Source organism: Gavialis gangeticus, unplaced genomic scaffold, assembly GCF_001723915.1.
Source record: "Gavialis gangeticus isolate Ggan-Ray unplaced genomic scaffold, GavGan_comp1, whole genome shotgun sequence".
Lineage (NCBI taxonomy): Eukaryota > Metazoa > Chordata > Crocodylia > Gavialidae > Gavialis > Gavialis gangeticus.
In genome coordinates, this window is record NW_017729004.1 from 64,261,905 (window position 1) to 64,283,644 (window position 21,740).

Genomic DNA, 21,740 nt, shown 5'->3' on the forward strand with positions numbered 1-21,740 from the left:
AAAAAAAAAAAAAAAAAAAAAAAAAAAAGCTAGGATGCACTAAGTGCCTGATCTGAGTGAAAGACTAGGCAGGCAGGCTTTGCTTGCTTTGTTCTTAAATTACAGAATTGCATCTTCTTCCGTAGCAGTTTTAGATGATCTTGGTATATCATGGATCATCTTTTTCTTTTTTTTTTAAATTGAAACAGAATACAATGAAAAATCTACACATGGAGCCTTAGTTTGAAGAAATACTTGGCTTTCTTGAATACGCATTTACAGTGTGACCATAACTGAAGGACTGGGGCCACAGACATTCAGTATCTACCAGAAAAATCGCCATTCTTCCAGTAGAAAACAAAAAGATGCAGATGTTCATACTTTTTTTTTAGAGCTCACTTCAGCTTGGGGGTGTGGAGGTGGCAATATAAAAGCCGGAGGGGCCAGGAGCCAGTTGCCAGTCTCAATGAAAGCCTAACTCCCAGGCTCTCCAACTTCCCTTTGATCCCCCTCGCTGCTCAGCTTGAGCAACAGGAACAGTGATTTAAAAGCCAGAAGGGCTGGGGGGCCTGGTGTGCAGAAGCTTTCCCCAGGCCTGGGTCACGGCCCTGCCAGGTTCCCATTGCCACCCAGCTAATCCAGAACAGAGCAGGACAAGGCAGCCTGCTGCTGTGCTGATTTATCTGATTTGCTGCTGTGCCCCTGCAGCAGGGCTTCCAGAGTTTTGCCACCATAGCTGAGTGCTGCCTTCCCTTTCCCTGAACTGCTTCAGATCAGCATGAAGTCTTGCAAGGAGCAGGTGCTGTTCTTGTGCAGAGGAGAACCAGAAGGGCTCCTACCACAGGAGAATCTCCTTCCTCCTGTCCGCTTCCTGCGACAGCTGATTGGTGGGGTGGGGATGCATTCTGGTGCACAAACCCTCCCTGGCTCTCTGTGGCAGGTGCTGTTTTTCAGCAGCTACCAGCTGCTACTTGACAGCGTACCCCTTTCCTAGGTACAGAAGAGGCCAGGCTGTCAATTAATGGAGTGCCCTAAGGGTGATGGGTGGCCCAGGGAACAGCCCTCTAGTGTCCCCTAGCTGGAGAGCTTGCTTGCAAACTTCTCCAGCCACAGGGTTGGAAGAGTATCTTTATAGTCCAGCTCCCAGGTTATTTTCCTATCAGAAAACATTTCTTCCAGTAGAAGTGAATGTACAGGTTAACATTTTTTCCAAAGCACTCAAGTACCAGTTTCAAAAACCACTTAGGCACTTTTGAGAATTCTTCTTATTTGTACTTACTTTACTGCTTCACATCTTGGCATCTTGAAGGCATGAGCCCGTTATAAGGGTGGGGAAGGCATGTCTTCCCCACCCTTTAGTCCTGGTCAGAGCAGGGGCTGTCTCTTGCATGTTTGCATTGTGCCTGAAGCTCTGGACACACTTGGGATCCCAAGTTAATGCTGTAGTACAAAGAATTTTAATATTTTGCATTTAGTCCCCAAATTTGATATATAATTTTTAAAATATACCACAGGCCTTCCTGACGACTATTTATTAGTTATGATATCATATGAGACAGAGAATGACAGTTCTTGTTTTTAAGTTACTATGTCAACTCTTCTGTTATATAGTAGTCTTTTCAATATCTAATAGAAAGAATGTCATTCTCCATTGTGCTATAGATAGCCAGGTGCTAGGCCCTGGGGTGACTTTTACTTAAACATGAAAATGTTAGTTCCTACTGTTTTTAACAGTTTATAGTAAATGTTCCTTTATAAATTAGTAAATTTAAGGTCAGTCTCTTAGAGCGAGCTGGCCTCTAGCAATTGCACAAAGGCTGCTTAAAATTATGCTGACAGCAGTGGTCCATTAGGATGGTTGTATGAATCAGACATACAACCCACTTGGCAACCCACTTTGTATGCTTCTTATATTGTGGGGATAAAGAGAATTATAGGAGTCAGTGTAGAGCAAATCATTTCAGTTTTACAACATCATGGGATTCAGATAAATAAGGGAAATCCATAGATATTTATTCAAGACAGAGATCTTCCTGTCTAGTGCAAAGGAGCCCAACCAGGTGCTAAAGTTCCATGTATATATTTTAAATTGTGCTGTGCTTAAATGCCAATTTATCTTCCATTTTCTTTCTGCTGTTTGTTAAATCTATACATTGAGTTACATAAATAGTTTTGTTGTAATCTATGAGGTTGAATTGTACAATTAAAGTATGTGAAATACAGAAATCTTTCCATTTTACTTTGCAGCAAATGCTTGGAGTGGGGGATGAGGTGGGGTGGGGAAGGTGAGCTCTCCTACGAACAGCATATCTTCTCAATATTCCGCGGTGAAAGTGTTTTCATTTTTTTCTGGCACTCTTCCTTTATGTAGGGAAAATTAACACACAGGGTTTGGTTATGCTGTCTAGCAAGTTCAGCCTTTTCACCTCTGGATCCTGGCTTCAACTTCAGCTTCAATTAAGAGAAAAAGAAATATGGCAGTTTTATTTGAATCACCTTTTGTACATTTCATAAATTTACCATAGATGTTCATAGTAGTTGTGTAGTACTGTTATAGGGACATGATTTTGATTGATTTATGTCCTTGGCAGGATTGGCTTGACCCAGTACTTAAGGGAGGAAATTTGCACGGTATTAAGAGCACCTTAATAAGAAGTGAGAGCTAACTCTAGTCAGTAGTGCCAGGTTCTAGTTAGGAGAGTGTGGCAGTTATGTCCTCCTGTTGTTGGATTAGCAGGCATGTTGCACCTCTAAATTTAGGGTTGCACATTTCTGATTCTGACCGCATGTGTCCCCAACTCAGGCTAGCAATCTGTTTGATAGTTTATTGTTTGTAAAGTTCTGTATGGGATCACTTGGAACTTTGCTGAAGGGGACTCTGTATGATAGAGTCCCCTAACTCAACGGATGATTTGTTTTGTCAGAAGGCAAGGTAGATACGCACCTTTATAGACTAACTAAATAATATCGAGAGAGAGCGAGCATAAGCATTCATAGACCCATGTTCACTTCATCAGATTTGTTTTGTGTCATAGCAAAGTGCTATGAATCCTCTTCCTCTAAAATGTATTTTCTTTCTGAGCTGTTACAGTAAGCAGGGTGCCAGTATGTATATCTTTTTTAAATGAGCTGAATTTTTTTTTTTTTTTTAACATATAGTACCTTTTGGCATGGCATTGCAGACAATGTGCAGTGGTGTGTATATAAGTGAGAGAGATTTTTCCACAGCCTCTGAAGCATATTTGTGAAGTTGTATTTAAAGATTAGCTTATTAATGTTGTGTTTCAGGGACTTGAAGGTAATTACTTTTACAGTTATAGATGGGCACTTGCTGTCTTATGAATGCAAAATAGGGTTGTTTTTTTCACTGTGCCTGAGTCAGCTCTTTGTGAATTTTCATGATATAAATGATGGTGACTTGGAAATATGTCTATGATGGCCATGCTTTGCCTCCACTATTTTTTTTATAAAGGCACAGGTCTTTTTCCCTAGTGCTACCTATAAGACTTCTGCAGGCCAGCTGATAAGACTCCCTCCTGTGCAGGTAGATGCAATGTAATGAAATTGGATGTGTGTGCTGGGCTTTGTAAATAAAATGAGATTGAACCCCCAGCCATTATCTCATTTATCTGATTTACATTGTAAAATCAGGATCTACACTATTGATTAGAGCATAATTAGTTAATTATGAACAGGAAAATACAGAGTTATGTGAAGCTAGAACACAGCAGGCTGTACTGCTGAAAAAATTTCAAGGACATGAGCAGATGGAGATCACTTTATTAAAGAACAAAGCAGACATGTTTCAGGTATGGAAATATCTAATCGACCTTTCTTGCTGTGAAGACATGCTTGACCTCCATTTTATGCTTACATCTGAACAATGTTTTCTTTCATCTGTTGTTAGCATTTTACTTGTTTAACTTATTAACCTAACTACTACAAATCTTGCCTGCCTTCCTCAATTTATCCACCTTTTTCATACAAAAGCAAGAAATCAGGTTCCTACCTTCCTTTTTGGAACCAGGGACAGAGCACTTCCTAATTTGGTATATGATGTGACTTGAAATGTAAGAGTAGTTGCATCTCTTTGGTTTTAAGCTAGTCTCATTCTCCAATTTCTTCTCATCAAAGTTCCAAAGCCAATAAGATGCCGGTCTACTTAACTGCCCCAGAAGTAACCTATCTGGACATCTCAGTGACAAATAAATCTCCCACAAATAATGACAGGTTCAAAATTATACTCATAAGCTATGAGTGCAAAAATGAAGGCTTGGTTTGAAAAGCTGGCCCTTTATGTGTACCATAAAGGTTTGAGCCAAATTAGTAGGATTAAAAATAGATAGAATGGAGTAATTTCTTCTGATTTACTCTTTCCTATGATACAATTGCTAATTTCCTATCCAAAGTACTTTGTGGGAGAGAGGGGTGAATTCGGTAGCTCTAGGAATTGATGATGCAGCATGGCTGCTTTTATCTATCACTATTTCAAATACAGCTGGACCTCTTTAATATCGTATGAAAATTGCCAGCAAGGGATTGCAGAGTAAATAGTGGATTATAGAGCCACACATGGTCTTAACTATTAAAAACACACATTGTTAAACTTGTAGCATACTTGTATAACAGAATCACAATTTGTGCTAGTCAGCATTTTGCCAACTTGACAGAAGACAAGAACTGATCTGTTAATTTGCCTCTAGAAAACCTCTTTGTAGATTGTGACTGAAGTACATGATTCTGGGTGGAGAAGCCTGCCCTATCAGTGTGCAGACTTTGTCTAATCTACAAATATAAATACTATACAATGCTGGGACTTTCAATTTGGTACCTTTCACTGTCACCAGATTAATTAAATTTTAATAATTTGAAGTAATTGTATGGCGTACTTTGATGGTCCTGTTTTCTAGATCTCTCTGTACATCATTACCACTTCTTTTGGCTGGGACTACAGAGCAGGAGAAGTGGTTCATCTTGCAGATCTTAATATGGACTTTGTCAGTTGCCATTGTAACTTAGCTGTCCAGCATAAGGCCACTGAAAATGTTTCCTCTGAAGCTGCTGCAAGTGCTAGACCATAATTCATGAGAGGTGCAATCATTTTGTTTTCAGAGATGAAATATATGCGAGCTACCTTTTTCTCCAAGAATTGTTCAGTCTTCTATATGTACTGCACAACAGTAATGCCAGAGAGTTGGGTCAGCATTAAATACTCTGTTTGATGGGTCCTGAATTTTGTTGTTAGACATCGTAACACACAGTGTACAAGCCTGCTATGGTAGAAGGCAGTGGCCAAATCCCATTGATTTTGATAGGAATAATATATAAAATAGCTATTTTAATTGATTTTTAGATTACATAGTGCATTGTCATGTTGCTGTACTCCCCCTCTTCCCTTCCCCACCCCTGAATCACTCTAAATTCCTATGTTAAAATCACAGGTGTAGGTTCTACAGTACAGAATAATTTTATAAAAACAATACAAAAGCAATCTTTCTTCATGGTATAGATCTGGATTGTATAAAGACACAGCACTGGATACTTTTGACACATTTTATTTGTGGTTATGTGCATGTAGACTAATGATACATGTACATTCACCAGTTATATATACATATTTTAAATAAAAGATAAAATACCTTAGTCTTTGGAAACTTCCATATACAAGTTTTTAATTTGGTCTATGAATAAGAACTTTGTGCTCAGACAAAATAAAATATATATTTTTTAAAGTTCATTGAATACACAAACAAAACTTGGCTGTAGGGTCCTACATCATGCATCTATACTCATAATGTGTTGGTCATTCAATTCCAGTTTACATATACTTCTCTAATAGATGTCTGAAACGTGGCTTCAGGTGAAATCAGAAAGTTGGGTATTCTAGAAGCGTAGAAAGGAGCTTTTAAAGTGTGGTTTTGAAGAGTAAAGATTTTATTTTCTTTAAGAGAATAATTTTGTTAATTATCTTTTTTTTCCAAGTGTTAAATGAGAGGTAAGTTCTTTGCTAACAGATTCCACTGTAGATTTTTAATGTAAAACTGAGTATAACTAGTATATATTAAAGTTGGATTGAAATGTAATGTTTGAGGATCTCTGAGCATTTAAAAAAAATGTGCTGTTGGAATATTTGAGCGTATGCTTTGCAGACTAAGTTTCAAGACATTGAATTCCTATTGGTTAGTAATACTACAGCCCTTTTCAATCCAAGGCAAAAGGCAGATAAATCACTTGCCTAAGGATGCAAAAGTTATTGACAGGAAATGGGTGCAGGAATCCAGGCTCACATCTCCTGCCCTGCCTCTTTTTTGTAGTCCCTGCTTACGTAAGAACTTTTAATTGTTTGTATTTCTAGTTCTTCCTGGAATATTCACTTAGGAAATGACAGTAACATATAAAGACATCACTGACAAGTGTCTTGGAGGGTCAGAGATTTCATTCTTAACATATGTCTATTAAGAAGTGGAGTCAACTCTAATATGTGCACCCTTAACAGAAACGGTAGAGAAATCTTTGTTTAGGTTACTAAATACTGCCACAGACTGGTTACTTGTTCATGTGAAGATTATAGTTTAAAGACAAAGAATGTGAATGTTTTTCTTCTTAATAATGATTGTAAATTCTTTTTGTTTAATCCTTTGTCCATTATGTGCTCTGTGTTCTGTTAATAATGCATTAAATATTTTTATTCTTGGCGTGATAAGGAATGCACTGTACCTTTATTTTAATGCGTGTGTAAAGGGGGCATTCTGCAAATTGAAGCTTGCTACAATTTTAGACATTTTTTTAAATGTTTACTTTGCAAGTTTTATTTTTGGATTTCTTGCCTTTTGAGTTCTTAATTCAAATATTTGAGACACCTAAATCAAATAGAGAGAATCTGACAAATTAATTTTAAAAAGCATTCCCCTTTGTATAAGAGGACATAGGGCAAATGCAACTAAAGTGAAGACAACTGCTTCAGTAAGATGAATGAATGTTCACAATCTGCTGTTAAATTTTTTCCCTGTTGAGCATGTTGCCTACTATAATTCTCTTTTCATGAAACACTGTAGTATATCTACTCAAATACTGTTTCAGTAGATGGAGAATGTCTGAGTAAAAAATAGCTGTGATGGATATTTCTGTCTGTTGTCTGAGCTACATGTAGTAAAAAAATACTATCAAAAGGTTTGTTAGTAAGTCCAGAATTGTGGTTTTGTCAGTTTTATAATAAGGAAAAGATGACAACAACATATATTTAAATAAAACTTTTCTAAGTAGAAAATCTAATTCTTACTGAATATTTGTGCAAACTTTTATTTCTACTAATTCATAAAATTGTGAACTCTGTATTATTTGGTTTACTAAATGTATGAGGAGATATTATGAAGGTTTGGCCAGGAAATGTGTAATGTAAAAAGTGCTGTAACTTGGAAAGCAAACTCTGTAAATTGTTGTTGCTTATACCATGGATTCTATACAACAACAATGTAGCTTGAAAGAAAAATCCTGAAAAATTTGCAAATTGTCCTGCAATATTTTTGGTTGATCATATATTGTAGCATTTGTTTGCAAAACTATTAAAAGACATATTTTCAACATCAGTGGGTGTTTGATAAATATGCAGAATATGTGCAGCTGTCTCCATGTTTTCTGCATCAGAATATTCCAAATTAAATAGAAAAATGTTTGAAATGTGTGACTTGTTAATGTAAATGGCCCTTCCTGAAAATGTTTTAAACCAAACCAGTGACCTTGAGATTTCGGGGTTCCATGTGTAAACAGCAATTTACCCTAAAGTGCTTATAGAGAGGTTTGATCGAATTGGTGTAGAAATGCAATATGTTTTTCCACCTGCAGGTGTGATGAATGCAGGCTCTGCTACCATTTTGGTTGTCTGGATCCTCCTTTGAAAAAGTCTCCCAAACAGACAGGCTATGGATGGATTTGTCAAGAGTGTGATTCTACATCCTCCAAAGTAAGTTAATTCAGCCTGTGAAAACTCAGAAGAGGTGCTCTGTTTTTGAGCAGCCTTTTCACTCGCTCGCACTCACACTCACACACACACTCTCACACACACTCACACACTCACACACACACTCTCACACACACACACACACCCTCCCTCTCTTCATCTTGCACTTGTGTTTGAATGCTATACATAAACCTGTGCTAAAAATCTTTGAATGTACGACAGTAAAGATCTCACTGTAAGGTTTTTATATTTGCGTTAAGTAAAGGAAGGAAAAATACAAAATGGAATTGTATTAATTGACAAAGGGTGGTTTATTTCTCAACATAATATTTTTATGAGATCAAAATTATGGTGGTTGCCTTCAAAATGAAATTAGTAAAATGCCATTTCATATACTGCTCATTAAAATATGGGAAAATGTTTTAAGTTTTTAATAATGCAGAAACCTGTAAAGATATGAATAGTAGATATTAAATAGTTGATATAAACATATTTATGAGTGTTGTGGAAAGAAACCTCTGTTTTCCCTTCGACATGCATCATTTGCAAGGGGTATTATTAAGTTATGATACTGTATGTTTATAGGACAAAATCACAGCTTTTTTACTTAAAATTCTTATTATTCAAACTTTCTTGTATTAATGCTTACAATATTTGTCCACTTCTGCCATATTAGGCCACAAAGGACAGATGTTTTGTTTTTACATTTTTCTTCATAGTACCTGCTTTAGTGTTGCCATGGCTGCCAGTAACCTCTGCATCCTTTAAAAAGATGCTACCAAATTGATTTCTCTAATTGGTTAATTAAAAGAAATAAGTTTCTGATGGAGCACAATTAAAATAATAGAGCTTTTAAAACTTATCTGAAATTTATAGGATTGTCTTTTGTCCTGATGAGGCAGGATGTTTTCAAAAAGGGAAAAACTCAAAAGCTGACTATACAGGGAAATGACTGCAAAAAAGTGTAGTCATGGAGACAAAGTTAAACAAAAAATAGAGCATAATTTTCAAGTTAACTTCTTTAGATTTTAATATTCTTTGGGAATGTTTTTTGTAAGCATAGTTGATATAAATTTTTAAGGCTGTGAGAAATGGGTTTCTTGGATTACTGGTATTCCTTTCCAGCAAGTGAAATAAGGCACTCTGCTTCACCAGGGGGTTAATCAAATCATTCTTTCTTAAGATACAAAGATAGACATTGGAAATTAGCTGTCTACTATGGTTTGGACATCAAGCAATCTTTCTTGAACACCACTTAAATACAATGGTCACTCCTAGAGTGAATTAAAATTGATATCGAATTCCTGTCAGCCTCTTAGACCAAAGGGTTTCTTTATAACATCAGTTAAAATGTTCTGTCTCCTATTTTTTTCAGAGTATTTCTACAAAGGAACTGTTATTGCAAAATGTGTATTTGGGTAGTTTGCCCAACTATGTATTCAGATAAAATGTTGTGTTTTTCAAATAATTAACTGGGAATTGATTCAACTTCTATTGCATTTTCTGTAGTGGATCTATTCATTTTAAGATTTCTTTTGTAAAATACCAGGGTCTTGGTGGGGGGCATGGAAATAAATTTACTAGGTATAATGGCTGTGTCATCTCTCTGTTAGGAAAGGAATCATGTTTGAAAACAATGCCTATTGACAGAATAATTTTCATTTTTAATCTGTAAGGGCCCATATTTAAAATTAAAGTTTAACAGCAAAAATCTTTACTTTTATTGCACTGTTTTAAACAAAGTTTTAATTTTTATTTGAATAACAAAGTAATGAATATCATGGGTACTGAAAAGTTGTCTTATGGGGACTCCTTGTGGTTTTGTTTAGTTACTTAACTATTTTTTTTTCTTGCAGAGCCATTCAGGGTAACTTATTTGAAATCCATGTTACTATCCATATTTAGAAAAGTCTTTATTATTAAATACACCACGTTTTTCTTTATTTAATACTTCATTGCATTGTAAAAATGTAGCAGCATCACGTTAATTGACTTAAACTTTTCTTATGGACTTTCTGTTATGTGAAGAAAAATTTTTAAAGGTGTATTTTTTTTTAATTTTTATTTTTCAGTGTCAATCTAGTATGTGGCTCTATAGTATACATTGTACATCCAGTACCCTACATGTATTCTCATTGCCAAGAAGATTTCAGAAAGTCTTTCTGGTCTCCTCCCTCCCCTGAACTAGAGGGGTGGTTCCTTGAATTTGAATATAAATCCGTTAAAAAGGAAGAATGTGAGGAAACTTGCATTGTTTGCTACACTCTTTCTGACCTATGTATAAATAGCAGACTTGGGCTAGCAGCATTTTCCATCTTTCACTCAGCCACTAAATCCAATTTTTGGTATGTCACAGCAAAGTTTCCTGTAAGGATTATGGCAGTGAAATAGGATTGTATTTTCAGCTTGTACCAAGAAGACTATTATGTAGCATCCTTCCCTTCAGTGGAGAAATCAAACTTTATAAAATAATATTTCTAACTGAAAATGAATAAAGAAAACTTATTTTATTCCTTTTGCTGTTCATCTTTTTTGATCCAATTTAAATAATTACCATAGTATGAATGTTAATATGAACCAGCTTTCCATATGTGTATTTTGCATAGCTATTTTAGCCCTAGAAAAAACTGACAATTTATGTTGGGTAAGTGGTCATTTATGGTATGGAAGCCAATACGTATTGTCCTAATAAAAGTGATTACATTCTCTGCTTTTCTAATTATAGTTTTCAAACTTAGAAGCTCAGTAACGCTTGCATAGTTTGCATACTTGTTTGCCTAATGAGTAAAATGATTTTTCAGATCTTACTTAAATGATTGCAAGTGGGAGAAATGAAGGAAATGTAATGGTTGTAAACATATGTTATCTATCACAAGCACTGTGCAGGCTACTTCCATTTTGCTCATAATATGTCACAGGACTCTGCAGCAATCTTGTCAGTTATTTCCCCACCACTGTAACATATTCCTATATTACCCTGTCTGTCAAATAATAGACAGACAGTGACTTTGCTGCAGGGCATGAGGGCAACATCTTCTCTGCCGGTAATACTGCCTGTCACTTTTATGGAATGGGTGATGCTCACTACTAAGGTCTGACGAGCTTTCTCATCTCAAAAACATTGTAGTTTTTGTTACATCACGTGAAACCTGAAATAAACCTATAAGCTAGCCATTTTCAATAACATTACCTACCTCCCTTGAAATTAGGTTCCTCTGCACTTTCAATAATGACAAATATTTGTTCGAAATAATGAATTTTACAATATTTTATAATCATAATAGTATAATATATTTGCATTCAACAGAAATTTATGTCTGATTTATATATTAGTTTATTAAGGTACAAGGTCTCTTTGTAAAGAGAAGATGGGGGATAGTGGGATACACTTAATATATTCCCTTCCCCTTCTTATTTTTTTTCCTAAATTAAAAAAAAAAAAAAGTACTTTTTAAGTGCCTCCTCCCAATTTAAGTTTTTGTGAAGAACCAGGGCAGCAAACGGTTTAAACATACATCATGTTAGTTACGACGACTTTGCTACTTACTTTTCCATCCTTTCATCCTTGTTTAAGATCTACTTTGTGAAAAGCTGCAGTGTACATGACAGGTCATTATTTGACTGTTGCAAGATGAGCTGCCTTTGCCTAGAGACCTCTATTTAGTTCACTTTTATTTCATCTTTCTACAGTACTGCACTTTTTTAGTGAAAATAAATTGTGAATGCATATGCATAGAACTCTCATCTAAATCCCTTATGGAATATTTTTTGAGCTACAAATCCACGATACACGAGCCATGGCAAATAGTAGTTTTTGCTCATCTTCTGTGCTGGAAAGCAATCTTGGATGGTTTTGCCTATGTTCCAATACTGAGTTGGACATTTCCTCCAATGAGTAACTTGCTTCAACACAATGAACAGGCAAGTTTAAATGGACGTTATGATATTGGAAATAGACTGACTAATCTTTTATGCATTATGAAGAATTAATTAGTATATTAAATTGAAAGTCATTTTATTGCAAATCTCTAACTTTTTCATAAAAACACTTTTTAAGAATTCAGCTATTTATATGGGATTTTCTTCTAATTAAAATTAAAATGGAGAGAGAAATGAAAATACTTAAAATATATAAAATGCAGCAAAAGGGAAACAAACTAACTTCATGTCAGCTATTTTTATAAATTATACAAAATTACTTACATGGGTAGGGTCTGTTACATAATAAATGAACAAGACTGCAAGGCTTTCTATAGGTGTTGGTAGAACTGCGTATTGTTTAAAGTTGACACTTTCTTTTATAAGACTCATTTGCTTATAGCTCTACAAAGCTTTCAGCATTTTGTTATAATTTTTTTCTACTGACTGTCTAACTCAAGGTGAGCTTTTTTTGGAAAATTTCAGCCAGAATGTTTGTGCCTGCAAGAACATTTTTTTTTTGCCCATATTAAAAAAGATTTTGGCAGGCACTTCGAAAATTTCTGGTGCTACCATGCTTTGGAGCACGTACTTGATATTTGGCTGATTTATCTTGTGTTGCTCCTGTGAAACCCTCTCATAATTTTACCAAGGAGTAAGCCTTTGAAAAATCAGAATTCACACCTGCTCAATAAAGACTTCTGTGCAACTAAAATCCATTGGAGCTGAGTAGGACTTGTTTTGTAATTGCAGAACTTTGTAGTTCTAGACGATTCTGCATCCATCACTAAGAAACATGTAAGCCTGAGCCTGGAATGTGTGGGCATGTTATGGGAACCAATGTGGCTTGAAAAAGGAGGCTGGAAGGCAATCCAAACATTGATCCAGGTGTTGAGAGTACTGGGACTGAAGGTGAAGTTACTTGTTACTCTTAGACCATGTGAATGGCACTATAAAACAAAAGTGTCCGCACATTAAAGCTCATTAACCCGCACCCAGTACATTTTTAGTATCTCAAATTATGCCACTTCGGGCAAGGATTTACTCTGGGCCATGGTACCTAGCTTCTGCTAAGGTAACTTTAATCTGCTCCACAGAGATAAAATGAGCAATTCGCAGTGCTACAGCATCCCAGGAGGCCCGGTTTTCCCTCCTCTCTTTCCCCCAGGGCAAGGATAGAGCTCAGAGGTCCTGGCTCCTAGTCACACCCCTGCTCACCAGGCTTCTAATGGCAAGTTCAGACTGTGCAGGCAAGGAACAGTTTTAACCCGTAACTGCTCACAGCACATTCCACTTCTAACACTGTTTAACATTCCACAGTTTTAGTATAGTTTACGTGTAATGTGTCACTTCATCCTGAGACTGTTGTGTAAAGAGACTGGCTCAAGGGACTGATGTGGTGTTATGAGAATCCCAGATTGGGTGTCTGGGTCTGGTAGCTAGAGGGATTGTGGGGGCATAGGCATAAGGATTGACTGAAGGACAAAGGAAAAGTAGGATAAATCAGATGTGCCTGAGGAAAAAGCTAGGACTGCCTGAGAAGACAATTGAGGTTGGGATGAATGGCCAGAGTGGTAGATGCCGGGACAGGGACAAGGAGTCAGGTATGAATCAGAGACATGAATGGCAGAGGGACAGGCTGATGGGAGGAAAAAAGGGCCATAAGGGTCCAAGCTAGGAGGAAATGGCCAGAAAATCTGTCCATTAAACTGTGGTTCCCTTCAGAGGCTGAAAGATTCACTGATTTCACCACTCCTCTAGTGTCTGCAGACATTTGTGTTTGGGGAAATTACATCTCATCTCCTAATGCTGATCCCCACGGGGAAACCAGTCCAGTACTTTTAGCTCTAATGGCAAAAGTCCTTGAGGTAAATCTAAAAGTTGTAGCCCAGTTTGTGCCAGTGGGCATGTCTACATGAGATGTTTACTGTGGGGATGACTAATTAGCTGTGCAGTAAAGCATCGGTGTCTGCACGTGCAGTGCTATTAGGCCCATGTAAACTAATTAGCTCTGCAGTAGGATAGTACTACCCAATACAAGTACTATCCTACAGTGGAGTTATTTACTCCACCACAGTGCAAGTGTAGATGCTGACCAGGTCTGGCTGGAGCATGAGGGCGCTTCAGTCCAGAGCTAGCTAGCAGGAAGCCCCACAGAGTAGCACCCTCGTGCCCAGCCAGCCCCTCTGCAGTACGTTGAGCTGAGTCAAAATTAAATTAAACATAAACCAGTATAAGTGATGGGAAACTGGTCAAATCTGTTATACAACAGAAGTTGTGCACATAATCCAACCGCACATAAACCACTTTCAAAACTGCCGATACTGGTTTAAGATAAACCTGGATGGATGTAATGTCAGACTTAAGTGATTTAGGATAAATTGATTTGTTGAACTTCTGTCCCAAATCCCCTCCAGATTCAAGTTAACCCTTAGCGTCCCAGCATCTCAGGGTGCTTTGTACCTCCCCTGTAGCAACCCCCCCCCTCCCCCCTGCTCACAGTGTTGGCCCAAGCTGTCTGTTCCAGCCAAGCAGGGAAGCATACTGTAGTGCCCCCTGGTTTCTGGCCTGGACCATTACTGCATGTGACTGCATTTCCAGAATCAAAAGTAAATGTCTGTTCACTTGCTTATCAGTTCAATCTACACAGCTTCAACTAACCTGTGAAAAATGAATCAATTCAGCCTCAGGCTTTTTTACTGTCTGTACTTAACCTTTAGGAACATAAATCATGATTTAACAGTGCTTACACTTCTGGTACATAGCATCATTTAAGGCAGTGTTATCTTTAATTGTATTTAAAATTTACCTTTTATAAAATAAGCAAAAGAAACATTATTGTTAAAAGACTTCAACATTCACTTTTACCCATACCAGTTTTGTGGTCTTTCAAAAAACGCTGATTTACTGGTGAAAAGAACCTGTATTACAAGGAGTGTCCACAACAACCTGAAATGTAGTTTAAGAGTTTTTTATAATTTTGCAGATTAAATTATATACAACATATCCTAAATAGCCTTGGGAACTCTGAATTTGGAGTATAATGACAAAGGTGAGTACAGTATTTTTAAAGAAGCTATGGCTTTAGGCATTGTAGTCTTACATCACAGAGAACGTTACATTAGAAAGTCTTCTTTTAAGGGCACAGAGTACAAGCCAATACAATGGAAAACAATATGCGTGCTCAGAGATGATAAAAGAAGACTGGAGATACCTTTGGTTGCTCATATAGGCAGAAAATACTATGATGGACAAGAGTGCCTTTTTTTAGTGCTTTTCAGGGTCAAGGTACTAGTATTTCAAAATGCTTTACAAAATAATGAGTTTGATAGTGTAATGCAGAGACTGTTTGCAAAAGAAAGACCCATTCTGTGCTCAGTAACAGTTTGTCACAATCTTGGATATTATAGCCTATTTTATTAAATGGTGACAAGGGACGAGAAGCAAACCCCTCAAGAGAAAATCCTATATTTAAGCATGTTAAGAAGATTAGGAAAAGTAGTGAAAGTACTATACAAAGTAGATTGGAAGTGTTTATTGGAGTTGGATTTCTCAGTATTAGGAAATGGAAAATGATTATACAGGCAATAGTAATTAAACTGAGGTAACTTCAGAGCCAAATCTTTCTTCCTAGATTATTTAGGTTTTCCAAAATGCCCTTCCCCAAATGAGAAATTCAGAGTGTATACGAAATTCTGTTAGACTTCTAGGGCACAAGAACAGCCTTCTTAAATAAGAGAAAATGCTCAAAGTCTATACGGCAGCATATAAAGGTAAAGCGTATTTCTGTATGAAAGCTTAGCACAGGTCATATAAACCACTTGCACTCTACTTGGAGGACTTCAGTAGCCTTCTGGTGATCCTTTGATTGGGGATGAATTTCACTGTCAGGTTGCATCAAGAGAGAATTTCATGCAATCACTTGACTGAATAGTTAGAAATTACTTTTCAGAATTCTCTCTTCATTTGGTATTGAGAAAAGTTAAATTGACGAACTTTTTATCTGGCAAAGAGTAGACATAGCTATGCATCTTTAATGAATAATTTGTCCACAAAAGGAGTTTTAAGTAGTACCAGTCTCAAAATTAACTTAATTCTGGAATTAATTTATGAATAGAAGATAGGCATGCCATAAGATTGATTGAAATTAAATGCCAAAAATTGGTCAAGGTAGTCAGGTATACTTATAGCGTCTGACTAGAGAATTTCTATAGCAGAGGAAGGAAGTTCTGATTTCACTGAAAAATAGTTTGAACTTTGAAAAATAGAAGCAACAATTTTATTTAGAATATCTTGGTTCCTTACCAAAATCAAATCCTATTTGTTGCACCAATTCTAAATAAACCATAGTTAAAATATAAAATAATACAGGTTTTCCTCAATTTATGCTGTACATGCGTTCCCAGTGAATGACGCATACATCAAATTGGCATAAAGCAAACCCACTTTACAATGTTAACAAATAGAGCTAGGTTCCCATGGCCATGAGGGTGTGAGGCTGGGACTAGGGGAGGGGTGCCGCTCCCGGAGCTACACACGGCAGCAAAGCAGAGGGAACAGAGAGGCATCCACCCCAGCCCTGGCTGCAGTGGCCCCGGGAACGGCCGGCGCCAGCTGCCTACAGCCGCTGGGCTGCACTGTGCTCTGCCTGTCCCCAGTTGCCTCTGCTCCTGGGCTGTGCCATGCCCTGGTGTAGGCAGCTGGTGTTGGCTGCTCCTGGGGCCGCTGCAGCATGGGCTAGGGTAAGTGCTGCACCCTGCACTACCTGGGGCTCCACTTGTCCGCACTCACCCGAGCACGTGCTGGAGTGGCCCTGGGAGCAGCTGACACCAGCTGAAATCAATTTCATCTGGCTTCAGATGAAAAGAAACAAATCATTGTAAATGGAAAGAAAGACACAGCTCAGGTATGGGAGTGAAGAGGAAGTCAAAATGTATTTAATGTAGTAGCTCACTATGACTTGAAAATGTCAGTGATGAGGGGGACTACGCGTAATGGGCACTACCATCAATCCTATTCAGATGGAATGCCCTAACCTATCTTAGAAGTAGGTTTCCAGAAGCAGTGTAGGCCATGCTGCATTAAAACAGCTTCATAGTTTCTGTTGCTGGGGAAATGTTGCTTTTGGCATAGATAGTGTATTTAGTGAGATTTTTCTTGTGTGCGATTACAAGATGTGGGACTTTTTTCCCATGACAAATGGAGGGAAAACCCTTATCTTGTATTCGAGTAAATACGATCCGTCAGAGCAGTAAGGCTAGGCACAGGAAGTAGTTTATAACGTCATGTTTCCAGAACCTTGTTTGGATTGACATTTTTATGATTGGATATAAAGGGGAGAGGAGATCTGATAGCATCTGAGCATCTGGAAGTCTAAATGCATTGAAATAGAGGAGATCTCATCCTCCAGTTTGATATTTGTACAGTTGTGCAAATATCAGGGAGAGATTTTTGACTTCAGGATGTGATAACCCGGAGAACACATTCATTCTCTCTCTCTTGCTCTCTCTCGCTGTCTCTCAACACTGTGTTTCAAATTAATGCCTATCTAAACACCAGTTAATAGTGCCACGTAATCGAGATGCATATTGCTTGCTTTGACTAAAATATTGTCAACAACAGGTACTGTGAATCAGATGTATCCATGCTTGTGAACGCGCAGTGAAAGGGTCTGAGAATTTTCTTAGTGTAACTTGTTTATTTTACACACACAGTTGTTGAATAGGTATGGCCACAAGCAACATACAGGCAACTCTTGCTTTCAGGTTTCCAAGATAAACACTATAGTCTGTTTCCCAGAGTGCAGTTCTCTCTTCCGTAACTGATTTTGGAGAGATGAAGACAGAAAGAACTATTATGTTCAGGTCAGCTGAGAGCAGCCTCCTGCAAGTACCACAGTGGTTCAATTTTGCTCAGCAAAAACATGAGGGAGGTCAGTTCTCAGTAGTTGCCCCTCAGCTCTGGAATTCCCTCCCTCTTGAGGCCTGCCACAGCACAAGCCTGAACATCTTTTAGAAGCACTGTAAGACCTTTCTATTTGGGCAGCTGCTTAGCCAACAAAGCTAGGCCAGAGATATTGCATAGTGGGTTCTGTTCTGTTGTAAGCTGCTCTGATCCTCTTGTGGGAAGGACAACATATGAATCAAATAAATAAATAATGTTGCTTGCCATAGCTTCCTCCCACTGCAAGCAGAAATCGAACAGCACGACGTATTTTTTTCCGTGATGAAAACCTTCTCGCACTAAGAAGAAAACTTGTAAGACTGCCATTTCATGACTTCTTCCATAACAATGTGTTAAAAAGAGAGAGAAAGTTTGATACATCTCTGAAAGCAGTTGTGACCCGTCCTAGTGCTATCAAAGAACTGCACTAAAATGAAACAAATGGCTATGAAGAGTCTGTCATAAATCAAATTCCTGCTGAGGTGTTCCTGCTTTTTATGGATTATGGAGTGTCCTGTTTTAATGAGCTTCTTTATTTCTAAGGCCTCAACCTTTTTTCTTTTGTTGCAAGTTGACTGACTATAATTAGATTTCTGAGAATAAACTTTAGGGTGGCTGAGTTTGGGAAGGATTTGGTCAATGATGTTTGAATGAAGAGGAGAATTAGTTTTGTACCTAATTTCTAAAAAACCTTTTCATTATTGTTCAGAACATCTAAGGTTGCCTGGATGATAATGTAACTCTTAAAAACTCTTAGTAGTGCTTATGCATCTTTTCCTGTCCTAATATAGCCAGGTACATTTTCGTGGGTGTGTGTGTGTAAATGTAACTGGTTACATATAAATATATATAACGTATTTCCATCTATGATTTTAAAATTCTAATTAGCTGTCAATGTTAATAAAGTTTTGTAGTAGACACTACAGGAAAGACCACAAGACACTAGTAAAATAGTTTAATATGGTTGTGACTTTTAGGTTACACATCTAGGACATACCTAGCAATAGCTTGTCCAGTGCTGCTTCCTTCCTTCGTTATCTGTTCTGCATAGGGAGTGCTACTGTCAGCCCTGCATCCCTCAGTTACACCTGTTAGAAAATTGTCATTAGTTCTCCCTCTTCCTCCTGCATCTTTAACTTGGTCCCAGCACCATTGATGGCACTCCATTCCCCTTTCCATAAAACAAGAAGTGAATGGACAAGATGAGGTTATATTTTCTTTGACGCTACAAGCTCCAATTCCAGTCACTATTTTCTTTAGGAGATGCCTCCTACTAATCCACTTAATATCCCATTTTATCTGAGAACTAATTGCCCAGTGTTCATCTGTAAGGCATTGAACAGTTGTGCCAAGTTGTGATTAAGTGGATTTTACAACCTAACATACCCACCAGGTCTACCGAGAAGTCTATCTGACAGTTAAAGAAAATTCCTTCCCAGCTCCCAAAAAGACAACTGTTGTCTCACCCAGAATAAAAGTGTTTTATTAATTCTCAAGGAGGGTATTAAAAAAGGAAAAATGTTACTACTTAGTGCCAAATGGTGTCCCAAGATAGGAAAGGATTTATAAGCCTCTCCCTCCCTACTCATTCATACCCATCTTCCCACTTCCCCCAACTTATTCTTAAGTATGAGTGAGCCAGTAGGCTTTTGCCCTGCAAGTTGGACACAGAGACCCCACCTGAGAAGGCTGAGTGCCCACAATATGGGGAAGAGAGACCCAGGATTTTCTTTCCATTGCTTCTGTGCTAACCTTCTCTGGGGTTGCATAGGGGAGCTTGGTTCAGTAAATTCCACATATTAACAATGAATTTTGTAGAAATGTTGTAGGACATTTGGGAGAAGTGGTCTTAAAATGGGCTTTCTCAGATATACAGCTGTATGCTTATTTTTAAATTACAATTAAATCTTTACCTCTTTGCATTTTCCTGTTCTCAAAATATAACTTCAGAAGCAGTCTCTCTCAAAACATATTCAAATATGCTTCATCAATCTAATTGCCTTCCAGCATGTGGAGTTCCTTAAAAATAAAGAATGCCTTTAAATCAGTGTACTAATAATTAAGAACATCATGCTGACAACAGAGTGATAAACAAATTTACCAATAAATTGTAATTGACCATTACCACTTTCTATTAGCAGCCCTGATTGCAAAGTTTGATTGTTATTTACTTAATTACTAGAACACATATTGACTTTTGATACACAAATGGAATGACACTACTGAGTTTATATACAGCATATAAATAAGTTGTAGGCCTTTTACTTTTTGAGCCTTGATTAACTTTTTAGTTTAGAATGCATAAGCTGGCAGGATGGGAGTATTGAAAAACATAAAGCATCCATGCCCTTTCCTTATTGAACATTAGGCCTGTAAAGTGGTTAATATTCGCTTCAGGTTCGGATTCAGCCAATTGGTGGGACAGTGATTTAATTTGGCGATTCAGATCACTGTCCTGATTTGATTTGGCCGAATCTGATTTAGAGATTCAACAGCAGCTGAATCTCTGAATCAGCCAGGTCAGGCCCATCCCTGGCCTCTCTCCCAGCCCAGCAATGGCTGCCCCACCTGCCCCAGCTCCCAGCACTTGGGGGGGGGAAGCCCGGGATCAACAGGTGCTGCCGGGTGGGGGGCGATCTCCACTGTCCCACACTACATGGGGGGCTCTGCACAAGTCCCCAGCCCCCCCCGCTTCCCCAGCCCCTTCATTGGTGCCCCACAAGGGCCAGCTCTGGCCCTTTAAGAAGAAAAAACCCTGAAGAAACCTTGCCAGTCCTCCCAGTGGAGGCAATCCCTGCTGCCCAGTGCTACATGGGGGGCTCTGCAGGAGCCCCCAAAGCCCTGAGGCTGCACCAGGAGCAGTGAGTCCTGGGGCTTTTCTTGGCTCTTTTTTTTCTTAAAGGGCCAGAGCCCCAGCAGGCAGGGCAGCCGTGGGGGTGCTGGGGGAGTAGGGGGGTTGAGGAGGCTTGTGCAGAGCCCCCCCATGTAGAGTGGGACAGTGGGGATCACCCTTCTGCCCAGCAGTCCCCAGTGAGCACTGGGGCTTTTTTTAAAGTACCAAGCTGGGGTAGGCGGGGGCAGCTATGGGGTGGGGCTGGGGGAATGGGCGAGGGTCGGGGGGCTGGGAGAGTGGGGGGTCAGGGAGACTGACAGGGGTCCCCCTGTGGTCCCCAACCCCCCTGCCCCTAGTACTTACCAGCTCAGAGTAGTTGCAGCTTCCTGCTGCAGCCACCAGAGACTGCCTGAATCATCAAAGCTCTCTGAATCTTTGCCAAAGATTTGGAGAGCTTTGAATCAATTTGGACCTTTAAATTGGTCCCCTGATTCGATTCGGATTCAGAGATTTGGCCCCTTGGGCCAAATCTCCTCCGAATCGAATCACCACCCAAAGCTTCGCACAGCCCTATTGAACATCTATGCAGAATTGAAGACTGAAGAGACAGCCAAAGAGATCTATATTTTGCTATCCTATAAACCAAACAAGTGAGGGAACCTGACAAATGCAAAGTAGTAAAAGTGTCTACTATTAAAAGCTGATTTCCTTTTAACTCTGTTGTTTGCTTGCTGATTTATTTATATCAAAGTAGAAAAATGGATAATAGAAGTGGAATTTGAGATCTGAGTTTAAGGCTGTGCCCCCTGTGTGGAATTATTACTCTGAAAACTTTAATTTATCACAAGCGTATCTAGTCCGTACTAGGAAAAAATAATTAATCCTTGTACTGCTATTCTGTATCAGGTCTATATGCCTTGTCATAGTGACCTCCTAAGCCATTCATGTTTCTTCAGAAAGTTGATTTTGTTGTAGAGGCTTTCAAAGAACCACAACCAAACAAGTCTTTAAGTGATCTGCCACTCACCAATATGAATTATTAATGCTGGCCATTAAAAACTAATCTTACTGTACCAGGGTGAAGAAAGAAAAGCAGAGAAAAACCAAAAT

At 38.4% G+C, this 21,740-nt stretch overlaps 1 protein-coding gene across 4 annotated transcripts in view; it reads left to right on the forward strand.

The window, feature by feature from the left end:
• Positions 1-21,740, forward strand: part of PHF14 (PHD finger protein 14) — a 364,911-nt gene that overhangs the window by 241,223 nt on the left and 101,948 nt on the right. For 3 of the 4 annotated variants that reach the window (XM_019508486.1, XM_019508485.1, XM_019508484.1), the window contains exon 17: positions 7,822-7,939. In XM_019508486.1, the coding sequence (XP_019364031.1) occupies positions 7,822-7,939 (118 nt within the window). Of the gene's footprint in view, positions 1-7,821; positions 7,940-9,311; positions 9,614-21,740 lie in introns of those variants that run through there. The other variant, XM_019508487.1, reaches the window with a different exon arrangement.